This window comes from Leopardus geoffroyi, chromosome B4, assembly GCF_018350155.1.
Source record: "Leopardus geoffroyi isolate Oge1 chromosome B4, O.geoffroyi_Oge1_pat1.0, whole genome shotgun sequence".
Taxonomy (NCBI): domain Eukaryota; kingdom Metazoa; phylum Chordata; class Mammalia; order Carnivora; family Felidae; genus Leopardus; species Leopardus geoffroyi.
Genome location: NC_059341.1, coordinates 122,358,157 through 122,371,622, shown reverse-complemented (window position 1 = coordinate 122,371,622; position 13,466 = coordinate 122,358,157). Strand labels below are relative to the sequence as shown.

Sequence of the window (13,466 nt, the reverse complement as noted above, 5' to 3'; positions counted from 1 at the left end):
GACAAAAAGCAGAGTAGACCATCTGAAGACAAAGGTTTGCAAAAGGACAGACTACATATGAAGCACCACATATGTAATTTCTATGTGATTACTAAGGTCCTTTTTAGAACTAAGGGACTCTTGGATACTAGACACCTAGGGTTTCAAAAAGTCATGTTTAAAGTTTGGCTCACTGACTCAATATATATAAATAAAATTTTGCAATTACTATACACTATCTTGTCACTGTAAAAAAAATTTAACAGACCATGGTGAGGAAAATGGCAGCATAGGAGGACACTGGGCTCACCGTGTCCTGCTGACCACTTAGATTCCACCCACATCTGCCTAAATACACCAGAAAACTGCCAGAAGACTAGCAGAGGACTCTCTAGAGCCAAGCGTAGACAAGAGGCCCATGGAAGAGGGGCCCCTCCCGAAGCAGACTACCAAAGGCAAAGCGAGCTGAGTCTGCCCCTCCAGCCCCTGTGCACCTTGCAGATCTGCCCTGGCTAATACGCCAGATCCCATCTAAGCAGCACCACAAGCCTGGCAATGTGTAAGTAGCCCAGACAGGGGCCACACCACCCCTGGGAGAGGGGAAGATAAGGTCCACACCAGTCTGACTGTGGCCCCAGGGGTGGGCTGGGGGCAGACATCAGGTCTGACTGCGGCCCTGCCCACCAGCGCGAGTTACTCCAGACAGCACAGAGGAAGAGCTCTGCAGTTCCGTGCCACTCCAGGGACTATCCAAAATGACGAAACGGAAGAATTCTCCTCAAAAGAAACTCCAGGAAGTAGCGGCAACTAACGAACTGATCAAAAACTGATCTGTTAAGTAATGTAACAGAAAATGAATTTAAAATAATAGTCATAAAATGAATTGCTGGGCTTGAAAAACGTATACAGGACAGCAGAGAATCTATTACTACAGAGATCAAGGGACTAAGAAACAGTCAGGAGAAGCTAAAAAATGCTATAAATGAGCTGCAAAATAAAATGGAGGCGACCACAGCTTGGATTGAAGAGACAGAGGAGAGAATAGGTGAATTAGAAGATAAAATTATGGAAAAAGAGGAAACTGAGAAAAAGAGAGATAAAAAAATCCAGGAGTATGAGGGGAGAATTAGAGAACTAAGTGACACAACTAAACATACTAACATATGCATAATTAGGATTCCAGAGGACGAAGAGACAGGGAAAGGTGCTGAAGGTGTACTTGAACAAATCATAGCTGAGAACTTCCCTGAACTGGAGAAGGAAAAAAGCACTGAAATCCAAGAGGCACAGAGAACTCCATTCAGACGTAACTTGAATCGATCTTCTGCATGACATGTCATAGTCAAACTGGCAAAATACAAGGATAAAGTGAAAATTCTGAAAGCAGCTAGGGATAAACATGCTGTAACATATAAAGAGAGGCTGATAAGACTAGTGACGGATTTATCTACTGAAAGTTGGCAGGCCAGAAGGAATGGCAGGAAATCTTCAATGTGGTGAACAGAAAAAATATGTAGCCAAGAATCCTTTATCCAGCAAGTCTGCCATTTAGAATAGAAGGAGAGATAAAGGTCTTCCCAAACAAACAAAAACTGAAGGAATTCATCACCACTAAACCAGCCCTACAAGAGACCCTAAGGGGGATCCTGTGAGACAAGGTACCAGAGACATCACTACAAGCATGAAACCTACAGACATCACAATGACTCTAAACCCATATCTTTCTATAATAAAACTGAATGTATATGGACGAAATGTGCCAACCAAAAAACATAGGGTATCAGAATGGATAAAAAAACAAGACCCATCTATTTGCTGTCTACAAGAGACTCATTTTAGACCTGAGGACACCTTCAGATTGAAAGTGAGGGGATGGAGAACTATTTATCATGCTACTGGAAGCCAAAAGAAAGCTGGAGTAGCCATACTTATATCAAACACACTAGATTTTAAATTAAAGGCTGTAACAAGAGATGAAGAAGGGAAATATATAATAATTACAGGGTCTATCCATCAGGAAGAGCTAACAATTATAAATGTCTATGCACCGAATACGGGAGCCCCCAAATATATGACAATTACTCACAAACATAAGCAACCTTATTGATAAGGATGTGGTAATTGCAGGGGACTTTAACACTCCACTTACAGAAATGGATAGATTATCTAGACAGGAGCAATAAAGAAACAAGGGCCCTGAAGGATACATTGGATCACATGGACTTGACAGATATATTTAGAACTCTGCATCCCAAAGCAACAGAATATACTTTCCTCTCGAGTGCACATGGAACATTCTCCAAGACAGATCACATACTGGGTCACAAAACAGCCCTTCATAAGTATACAAGAATTGAGATCATACCATGCATACTTTCTGACCACAATGCTATGAAGCTTGAAATCAACCACAGGAAAAAGTCTGGAAAACCTCCAAAAGAATGGTTAAAGAACACCCTACTAAAGAATGAATGGGTCAACCAGGCAATTAAGAGAAGAGATTAAAAAATATATGGAAACAAATGAAAAGGAAAATACGACAATCCAAATGCTTTGGGATGCGGCGAAGGCAGTCCTGAGAGGAAAATACATTGCAATCCAGACCTATCTCAAGAAACAAGAAAAATCCCAAATACAAAATCTAACAGCACACCTAAAGGAAATAGAAGCAGAACAGCAAAGACACCCCAAACCCAGCAGAAGAAGAGAAATAATAACGATCAGAGCAGAAATAAACAATATAGAATCTAAAAAAAACTGTAGAGCACATCAATGAAACCAAGAGTTGGTTTTTTGAAAAAATAAACAAAATTGATAAACCTCTAGCTAGGCTTCTGAAAAAGAAAAGGGAGAGGACCCAAGTAGATAAAATCATGAATGAAACTGGAATTATTACAACCAATCCCTCAGAAATACAAGCAATTATCAGGGAATACTATGAAAAATTACATGCCGGGGCGCCTGGGTGGCGCAGTCGGTTAAGCGTCCGACTTCAGCCAGGTCATGATCTCGCGGTCCGTGAGTTCGAGCCCCGCGTAGGCTCTGGGCTGATGGCTCAGAGCCTGGAGCCTGTTTCCGATTCTGTGTCTCCCTCTCTCTCTGCCCCTCCCCCGTTCATACTCTGTCTCTCTCTGTCCCAAAAATAAATAAACGTTGAAAAAAAAAAAAATTTAAGAAAAAATTACATGCCAACAAACTGGACAACCTGGAAGAAATGGACAAATTCCTAAATACCCACACGCTTCCAAAATTCAAACGGGAATAGAAAGCTTGAACAGACCCATAACCAGTGAATAAATGGAATCAGTTATCAAAAATCTCCCAACAAATAAGAGTCTAGGACCAGATGGCTTCCCAGGGGAGTTCTACCAGACGTTTAAAGCAGAGATAATACCTATCCTTCTCAAGCTATTCCAAAAAACAGAAAGGGAAGGAAAACTTCCAGACTCATTCTATGAAGCCAGTATTACTTTGATTCCTAAACCAGGCAGAGACCCAGTAAAAAAAAGAGAACTACAGGCCAATATCCCTGATGAATATCGATGCAAAAATTCTCAGTAAGATACTAGCAAATCGAATTCAACAGCATATAAAAAGAATTATTCACCATGATCAAGTGAGATTCATTCCTGGCCTGCAGGGCTGGTTCAACATTCACAAATCAATCAATGTGATACATCACATTAATAAAAGAAAAGATAAGAACCATATGATCCTGTCAATCGATGCAGAAAAAGCATTTGACAAAATTCAGCATCCTTTCTTAATAAAAACCCTTGAGAAAGTCGGGATATAAGGAACATACTTAAACATCATAAAAGCCATTTATGAAAAGCCCACAGCTAGCATCATCCTCAATGGGGAAAAACTGAGAGCTTTCTCCCTGAGATCAGGAACACGACAGGGATGTCCACTCTCACCGCTGTTGTTTAACATAGTGTTGGAAGTTCTAGCATCAGCAATCAGACAACAAAAGGAAATCAAAGGCATCAAAATTGGCAAAGATGAAGTTTTCACTTTTTGCAGATGACATGATATTGTACATGGAAAATCCAATAGACTCCACCAAAAGTCTGCTAGAACTGATACAGGAGTTCAGCAAAGTCGCAGGATACAAAATTAAGGTACAGAAATCAGTTGCATTCTTATACACTGATAATGAAGCAACAGAAGGACAAATAAAGAAACTGATCCCATTCACAACTGCACCAAGAAGCATAAAATACCTAGGAATAAACCTAATCAAAGATGTAAAAGATCTGTATGCTGAAAACTATAGAAAGCTTATGAAGGAAACTGAAGAAGAAATAAAGAAATGGAAAGACATTCCCTGCTCATGGATTGGAAGAATATTGTTAAAATGTCAATACTACCCAAAGCTATCTACACATCCAATGCAATCCCAATCAGAATTGCACCAGCATTCTTCTCGAAGCTAGAACAAGTAATCCTAAAATTTGTATCGAACCACAAAAGGCCCAAATAGCCAAAGTAATTTTGAAGAAGACAACCAAAGCAGGAGGCATCACAATCAATGACTTTAGCCTCTACTACAAAGCTGTAATCATCAAGACAGCATGGTATTGGCACAAAGACAATAGACCAATGGAATAGAACAGAGAGTCCAGAACTGGACCCACAAAAGTATGGCCAACTAAAATTTGACAAAGCAGGAAAGAATATCCAATGGAAAAAAAGACCATCTCTTTAACAAATGGTGCTGGGAGAACTGGACAGCAACATGCAAAAGGATGAAACTAGACCACTTTCTTACACCATTCACAAAAATAAACTCAAAATGGATAAAGGACCTGACTGTGAGACAGGAAACCATCAAAACCCTAGAGGAGAAAACAGGAAAAAACCTCTCTGACCTCAGCCGCAGCAATTTCTTACTTGACACATCCCCAAGGGCAAGGGAATTAAAAGCAAAAATGAACTACTGGGACCTCATAAAGATAAAAGCTTCTGCACTGCAAAGGAAACAATCAACAAAACTAAAAAGCAACAACGGAATGGGAAAAGATATTTGCAAATGACATATTGGGCAAAGGGCTAGTATCCAAAATCTATAAAGAGCTCACCAAACTCCACACCCGAAAACCAAATAATCCAGTGAAGAAATGGGCAGAAAACATGAATAGACACTTCTCTAAAGAAGACATCCAGATGGCCAACAGGCACATGAAAAGATGCTCAACGTCGCTCCTCATCAGGGAAATACAAATCAAAACCACACTCAGATATCACCTCACGCCAGAGTGGCTAAAATGAACAAATCAGTAGACTGTAGATGCTGCAGAGGATGTGGAGAAACGGGAACCCTCTTGCACTGTTGGTGGGAATGAAAACTGGTGCAGCCACTCTGGAAAACAGTGTGGAGGTTCCTCAAAAAATTAAAAATAGACCTACCCTATGACCCAGCAGTAGCACTGCTAGGAATTTACCCAAGGGATACAGGAGTGCTGATGCACAGGGGCACTTGTACTCCAATGTTTATAGCAGCATTCTCAACAATAGCCAAATTATGGAAAGAGGCTAAATGTCCATCAACTGGCAAATGGATAAAGAAATTGTGGTTTATATACACAATGGAATACTACGTGGCAATGAGAAAGAATGAAATAAGAGACTCTTAAAAACTGAGAACAAACTGAGGGTTGATGGGGGGTGGCAGGGAGAGGAGGGTGGATGATGGTATTGAGGAGGGCACCTTTTGGGATGAGCACTGGGTGTTGTATGGAAACCAACTTGACAATAAATTTCATATTAAAAAAATTAAAAAATAAATTTAACCATACAGATATATCCTATCAAGTAGACAGAGCAAGTCCTTTGAAGTTATTTCAATGCACAAAGATACATACATATAACATCTGAGATGTTGAAATACTTGACATTAGAGAGAATAACTAATGTTCGTTTTTTCTTCACCTTGTCCCACAAAGGATTTAAGGTAGCTACAAATACTATACACACCCATTCATTTAAATCACACCTAGCAGGAGTATAATCTGGCCCCATCACTCTGCAATAGTTAACACATACGGCTTCATCCATTTTAACCCATGCTTACCTTATGAGTTCAATAACAGGATCCCAGAGGGCACTGAAGTTAACATACAACATGCTTAATAAATAACGAAGTGGCACCTGCGATTATAGCAAACTAGTTTAGTAAATGGGCTATAAACTACGGAACGCATGAAATATAAATATCCCAACTCAGACAATCAGAGGTTAAAAAGAAGCTTGTGCTTTAAGGAACAAGTTGTAGGTACCAATCCAAAATTCGGCATATAATAATTTTCTGACTCTCCCCAAAATGTCACTCGCTATTTAACAAAGAAGAATCACTAAAGCAAAAGTACTCAAACTCACTCCAGATGTTCACAAAGGATATAGCATTTGAATAAACAGATCTGACTCATGATTAAATTCCCACCTAACAAACACTGCTATTACCATCACCGTGTGAGATAAAACCTGAACAGCAAGCAGGAAAATACAGATACCAAAGAGCCCAAGACGGTATACACTGTGAATGGCAGCTGGGGCTCTGTGAGCAGATGGCTAAGTTTTCAAAACTATGCATTAAAGGCATTCAGTTCAGAGGGTCTCGAGTTTTCTCAGTCACCTTTGAGAATGACTGCCATCACTCATATCTCCATGTGCTGGGGAGGCATCATATAGAATGGTAGTTCTAGTATTATTTGGGAATGAGGTGTTTATTACTATTTTAGCAGCAGAGCCCTTTTTCCAAACGAAACATTAACACAAGACACTAATATATAAAACATGTAAAGAGCAGAAATGCTCTGATCTAAAGGGAACGCTTCCATTGGCCTTACTCCCAACGGGATCTGTGATCCATCCTCAAGGGTCACGCGCAAAAACCCCCAATACAAAAGATAAGAGGCCTGACATCCTGCAGCACATGGAGAAGAATGTCAGGTCTTAAACCGGATGTTGAGCCCTTCTGTTGCACCTACCTTCACATATTATGCCCGTATTCAGAGGGAGGACAGTTATTTCCACTGTGGAAAAGGCTGGCAGAGCCATTTAATTCAAAATACCTAAGGAAACTGGAGATTTATCTAGCTAGCTTAAATAAAAAACTTTTTTTTTTTAACTACTTGCTATGTTTCTCTTTCCAAAAGCCAGCTAAACAGATCAAAAAGCACAAATTGTTTAAAAACCTGAGACACTGTTTTATACCTCCTGTAATGGCCCGTCAGGGACTGCAGCCTGCACCATATCATGTCTTAGTTTTCTCAAATGAAGAAGCTTCTCTCTGTAATCACTCACAGTTGCTGGAACAAGTTCTGCCTGGCGTAATATAGCCAAGGCAGACTGACGCTCTGAGAGCCCATCATCCTGAGTGAACGGAGAAAACCAAGGAGGCAGGTCAGTACTTTGATTTCGCAAAAAGAACATGAAATGTGACCAAAGTTCTAAAAAAAAAGAAAAACTGGGGTATGTTAATGTTGTAAATTAAATAAGCAACACTTCCTGTGGTAAATGATCCATTTTTCCTCAAACTATTTACTTTTTGTTAGAATCTAATTTAAGAATAATGTCTAGCACAGAAATGACAAGGAAAAAACAGGAAACTCATTCTCAGAACGACTCAAATCGATTGGCAACATTTGTTCAAATAAAAACGTATACATATACTTCCACTTACACAATTCTACTTCTATAATTTCTACAAGTAGTAATATGCATTATGGGAATATTTCCCTATTCAAATATATCAGCATAAGAATGTTCATTACTATTTTATTGGAAATGCTGCAAAACTCCAAACAATCCACTTCAGCATCCATCAACAAAGAACTGTTACATAAGATATTTTAAACTCTGGTATCGGGGCAGTATCCTTTTAAGCCTCAAAAGAAATGAGGTAAGCCTGAGGTACTGATATGGCAAAACCTCCCTGATGCCATTTAAATTGTACATGTGTACAAAAGGTCTGAAAGAATATTCACCAATTACCTGTGAATTTTCAGTGTGGGCAGGACTAAGAATTACAACAATTTCAGTTTTTATGATAGATATTTACACAATAGTATTTGAATTTTCTGTAAAAGTATCACTTCGGAAATTAAAAAAAAAAAGTGATGTTTTTAAAAAGTTATCCAAATTGAACAGCAAAAATACCTCCATCAGTTCTGGAAGTCGAAACTCAAAATGGTTTAGGATCCTTATTGTCAAAAGCCGAATCTAGAGAAAGTAAAAGGCACATTTCAAACTTCAAAGTTTACACATAAGAAACCAATTAACAGCCAGTGAGATTTCACTTTTATAGCATTAAGGAAAATATAATGCTTATCAGAAAGATACATGTTATTCTATACCTTATTTCATATTAGACACCAACCAACACCTTATTCAAATAGTACACGGAACAAGTAATGACCAGACTAGACGGAAAAGATAAGGTTGCCCATAGAACCGTGTTTTTCCTTCAACTGTGACACTATAAGCATCTCTGTAAATAAGGGCAAAGAAACTGATTAAATTTACAATTCTGTTGCAATTAGTGATTGTTATCCCTACATAACAATCCCTACATAACGTATTCAGGTATTTCTACACACCTGACCAAGCGGCAGAATCACCTAAAGGGCTTTAAAAAAAACGATGCAGATTTTTCAGTTTCTGAATCAGAACTCCAGCCTGTGAGGACCTGGAATTTGTATTTTTATTAAGCTCCCCAAGTAATCCTGCTGCAAACAGTTTGTAGGTCAATTTAGGAATCACTGCTTCAAACAGAAATCACCCCCTAGCAGCATTTTCTGATTAAGGAGCTCTGACAACCACTGGAGATACATATATAATCAAAGAGGAGAGACTGAGAACATACCACAAAACACCATTACCTTGGATATGCCAGTTGAAATGTTAGCTTGTAACCTGGGAAATAATTCCATTAAAGCTTCCTCAGAAAGTGGCCCTTTGCAGCCACATAAGGATAATCTCTGATAATAGAGATCAGCTAACAGCAACACAGATGGCTCCACAGGAAATGTTCTGCAACAAGATTATTTATTAGACCCAGCCTGCACCACACAGCTGGGTATTTAGACTGTGAAAGAAACTACAGAAAATTATCACTGGTAAAGGAATTGTAAAAGAGACCAAGGTAAAATGTAGACATTTTATTCAGACATTGACTCCATTTTAGAGATGAAGAATCTGAGGCCTTGCAACAGTGAGTAATGAGCTCAAGGGCACACAGCTAGGTGGAGGCAGAGATGGGATTAGCATATGCTATTTAAAAAATAATTTTTTTTTAATGTTTATTTATTTTTGAGACAGAGAGAGACAGAGCATGAACGGGGATGGGTCAGAGAGAGGCAGACACAGAATCTGAAGCAGGCTCCAGGCTCCGAGCTGTCAGCACAGAGCCCGATGCAGGGCTCAAACTCATGGACTGTGAGATCATGACCTGAGCCGAAGTTGAATGCTTAACCAACTGAGCCACCCAGGTGTCCCAGCATATGCTATTTTTTTTTTTTTTTTTTAATTTAAATCCAAGTTAGTTAACATATAGTGTAATGATGGTTTCAGGAGTAGAATTTAGTGACTCATCACTTACATGTAATACCCAGTGTTCATCCCAACAAGTGTCCTCTTTAAAGCCCATCACCCATTTAGCCCATCTTCCATCCGACACCCCACCAGCAATCCTCAGTTTGTTCTCTGAATTTAAAAGTCTCTTATGGTTTGCCTCCCTCTGTGTTTACCTTGTTTTCCCTTCCCTTCCCCTATATTCATCTGTTTTCTTAAATTCCACATGAGTGAAATCGTGTATTTGTCTTTTTTGACTTATTTCGCTTAGCCTAATACACTCTAGTTCCATCCACGTTGTCACAAATGGAAAGATTTCATAGAATATGCTATTTTAACTAAAACCCAATGCTAATTTTTCTTTCTTTTAAAAAACCTTTTAATGTTTATTTATGAGGGAAAGTGAGAGAGAGACAGTGTGAGTTGGGGAGGGGCCAAGAGAGGGAAACACAGGCTCTGAACTGTCAGCACAGAGCCCGATGTGGGGCTTGAACTCATGGACCATGAGATCATGACCTGGGCTGAAGTCGGACGCTTAACCAGCTGAGCCACCTAGGTGCCCATAATGCTGTTTTTTCAATCTACACAGTTATAAATGACAATGACATAAAGGGAGACTATAGAATATTAGTGTTTTCCACGTGCCAGGCACCGAGCTGAGAGAGGGACAGTACAGAGGAGGGTACAGCACAGGCTCTGGGGTAGGAAAGCCCAAGTTTGAAGCCAGCTCTGCAGTCCATCAGCAGTGTCCCCCTGACAAGGCTGCTTAATTTTTGGGTGTCATCCTCCTTCAACAAATATTTAGTGAGTATCTACTATATGCCAGTGACCTTTATAGACACTGGATATAGCAGTAAACAAAAAACAAAGTCCCTATCCTTCCGGAGCTTATATTCTAACAAGAGAAGGTAGCCAACATAAAAAATAAACTAATTATGTATGACAGTGATGAGTGAAGCAGAGAAAAGCAAACCATGGAAAGTCAAGACTGAGAGACAGGTTGTGCAGGGTGGGAGGAAGGTTGAAAAGGAATATATGTGATATCGGGGTGGTCATGGGAGGTAGGGCCTGAAGGAGGTGAATGAATCAGTCACTGGATATCTGGAAGGCAATTCAGGCAGAGGGAACGGCGATGCCAAGTCACAGATAGGTGTGCTTATCCGGAAGAGGATCATCAAGAAGACCAGTCCAGCTGGAAGGGAGTTATTAACAAGGAAGAGTGGCTGGGGGTAAGGTCAGAAGTAGCCAGGGGTTGGATCTTACAGAGCCCCAAGGAACAGGATAAGGACCAGACTTTATACTGAGGAAGATGGGTTTCTCATAGCAGCATGACTGACATTTTGGGCCAGATAGCTTTTTGCTGTGGAAGCCATCCTGTAGGGTGCTTAGCAACATCCAGGGCCTCCACCTACTAGATTGCAGTAGCAGCCCCCAGTTGTAACAACCAAAAGTATCTCTGGCATCACCGCTAGTGGAGAATCACTGTCGGCAAAAGAGTGCCATAATCGGTCCTTCGTTTAATAGTATCGTACGGTTGGGAGACACCAAACAGAGCAGCGGGACAAGGACAGAAGTAAGGGGGCTTGTTCGGAGGCTAACGCAATAATCCAGGTAAAAGAGATGGTGGTTTAGAGCAGGGTGGCAGTGGATGCTGAGTAGTTAGATCCTGCACTTATTTTGGAACTTTAGTGCTCCCATCTGTAATGATATGAGTCCCCACACCTCATGGAGCTGCTGTGAGGATTAAATAATGGACATGAAGTACTCAGAACAGAGACTGGCATGTAAGGACATAATAAAAATGCAATGTGTATGACGCCATGACAGGATGTGGTGTTCAATTTAACGCCCATGAGGGAAGTGCTGTTATTCCCTTGAGAGAGATAATGAAGTTGAGGTTAATAAACCCACCAAAGGCTGCAGGGCTAGTAGATGGTAGAGACAAGATTCTAATCCAAGTTGTCTTGGCTGTGAAACCTACGTGCTTAACCAGTAACTAGCACGGCACCAAGCACAGAAGCTTGCGTCTAAAGCTTTCACAATTCCAAGTTTACGCCTCCACTTTCAAAGCTGTATATACTCCTGTTAGAGGTTTCCAGGCCTCCAAGGCTAAGTGCCACCTGGTTGGGAGGCTGGCTGGTCTTCTGCAGGGGACATACTAATCCCTGTGTTATGTGTGCCTTTTTATTTCAAAACCTCTACAGATGGCTTAAATTGTTTATACCAAAGAATATACCATGAGAAGTTTAAACAGATCAATAAAGTGAACAAGAGAACATAAAACATGAGATATAGGATGATATCAAAGAAAAACTCCTTAAAGGAATGTAAACCAATTCAAGGAACTATGGAGAATTGCCAGCTTTGTCCAGATTTGGAAATGGAAAGAGACTCTGGATTACTGCAGTAAGTCTTCTAACTGGTCTACTTTGTTCTCAGCACAGTAGCCAGGGTGGTCCTGCTTAGGCCTAAGTCATTCTCCTGCCAAAATTCCTCTTGTAGCTTCCTTCCCTTTCACTCGGAGTAGAAGCCCAGGCCCCACAACGGCCAAATGTCACACACTGTCGGTCATGGCCACCACCTCTGTGTCATCTTCTCCTACTACTCACCCCTCGCTCTGCTCAGCTGCCAACAGCTCCTTGCTGGGCACCCCCTACAGCAGTGGCACTCAAGTCTCCCAGGTCAGGAACGCAGAAAGGCCCCAACCCCAGATACCCTCATGATTTACCCCCTTCTGCTTCTGGGTTTCAGCTCAGATGTCTCCTTCTTGGTGAGGCCTTCCCTATTTAAAACTGTTGTTGTCCCCAACCTCCAGAATGTTCCTATCCCAACTCTCCTTTAATTTTCTTGCCACTGTCTAACATGCTATAAATCTGACTTATTTATCGTGCTTAGTGTTTCTTCTTGCTAGAATAGTAGCTCCACGAAGGCAGGGTATTTTGTGTGTGTTTCATTCACTATGTCTCCCAGTGCCTAGAATAGGGCCTGGTACCTAAGAAAAGCAAATGAATATTTACTGAATGAAGTAAATGAATAAATCTGTTTCAAGCCCCAAGTAGAGCTCTGTGCTGTGTGTGGAGCCTGGTTAAGATTCTCTCTCTTTCTCCCTCTGCCCCTCCCCTCTCCCTGGCTTGCACTCTGTCTCTGTCTCTCTCTCTCTCTAAAACAACAACAGCAACAACAACAACAAAAAACAGCATGGATGGAAAATGGATTAGACTCTAGAAAAAGAAGCCAACTACTTTACCAGGTTTTCAAAAGGTGTGACCTTTAGAAAGGGTGCTAAGCTGAGAACACAGCTCCCTGATAACAGACTTCTATTACCAAAATCAGGAGCTGGTTGACATAAACTTATAAAAACAAAAACCTGGGTTGTTTTGCTATGTAGTAAAAGGACCACAGGAAAGTTTTCCAAAATGGTGACATCAGGATGAGACAGAATGAGTGTAGTGGAAATGCGTGTGCTGGAATCACTCAGGAAGTCACAAAAGGTCAACACTGTGCAAGTCACGGTTGGGAATAATCAGCATTATATACCCTTATGCTCTACAACATGAGCTTACCCACATGGTAAAATACAGCTCTACAAAGATGAATCTGCATTTAAAGACTGCATAAAAAATGTACTTATTTTAAGGATTTAAATCAATCATAAATTTCTAATATGAATACAACTTGGGTAGAAAATAGATCAAAATAAGGACTTTTATTATGCCCAAGATTTCACAAAAACAGAAGTATTCATGATTAATATACATGGGAGATATGTTTACTTACAATACTAAATTCTTCACACGTTCCACAGGAACCAAATGCAGAATTTCAGAAGATTCTTCCAAACTTAACATAGTATTTACAGCTTGACAAAGAACAAACAAGTTTCCTAAGGGCAGAAAAACAGGAGAACCACA

General features: G+C 40.4%; 1 protein-coding gene across 2 annotated transcripts in view; it reads right to left on the bottom strand.

Moving 5' to 3' along the window:
• Positions 1-13,466, bottom strand: part of UTP20 (UTP20 small subunit processome component) — a 107,509-nt gene that overhangs the window by 72,829 nt on the left and 21,214 nt on the right. For both annotated transcript variants that reach the window (XM_045466176.1, XM_045466175.1), the window contains exons 15-19: positions 13,333-13,438; positions 8,865-9,015; positions 8,143-8,205; positions 7,198-7,356; positions 6,056-6,132 (exon numbers count right to left, since the gene is read on the bottom strand). In XM_045466176.1, the coding sequence (XP_045322132.1) occupies positions 6,056-6,132; positions 7,198-7,356; positions 8,143-8,205; positions 8,865-9,015; positions 13,333-13,438 (556 nt within the window). The remainder of the gene's footprint in view (positions 1-6,055; positions 6,133-7,197; positions 7,357-8,142; positions 8,206-8,864; positions 9,016-13,332; positions 13,439-13,466) is intronic.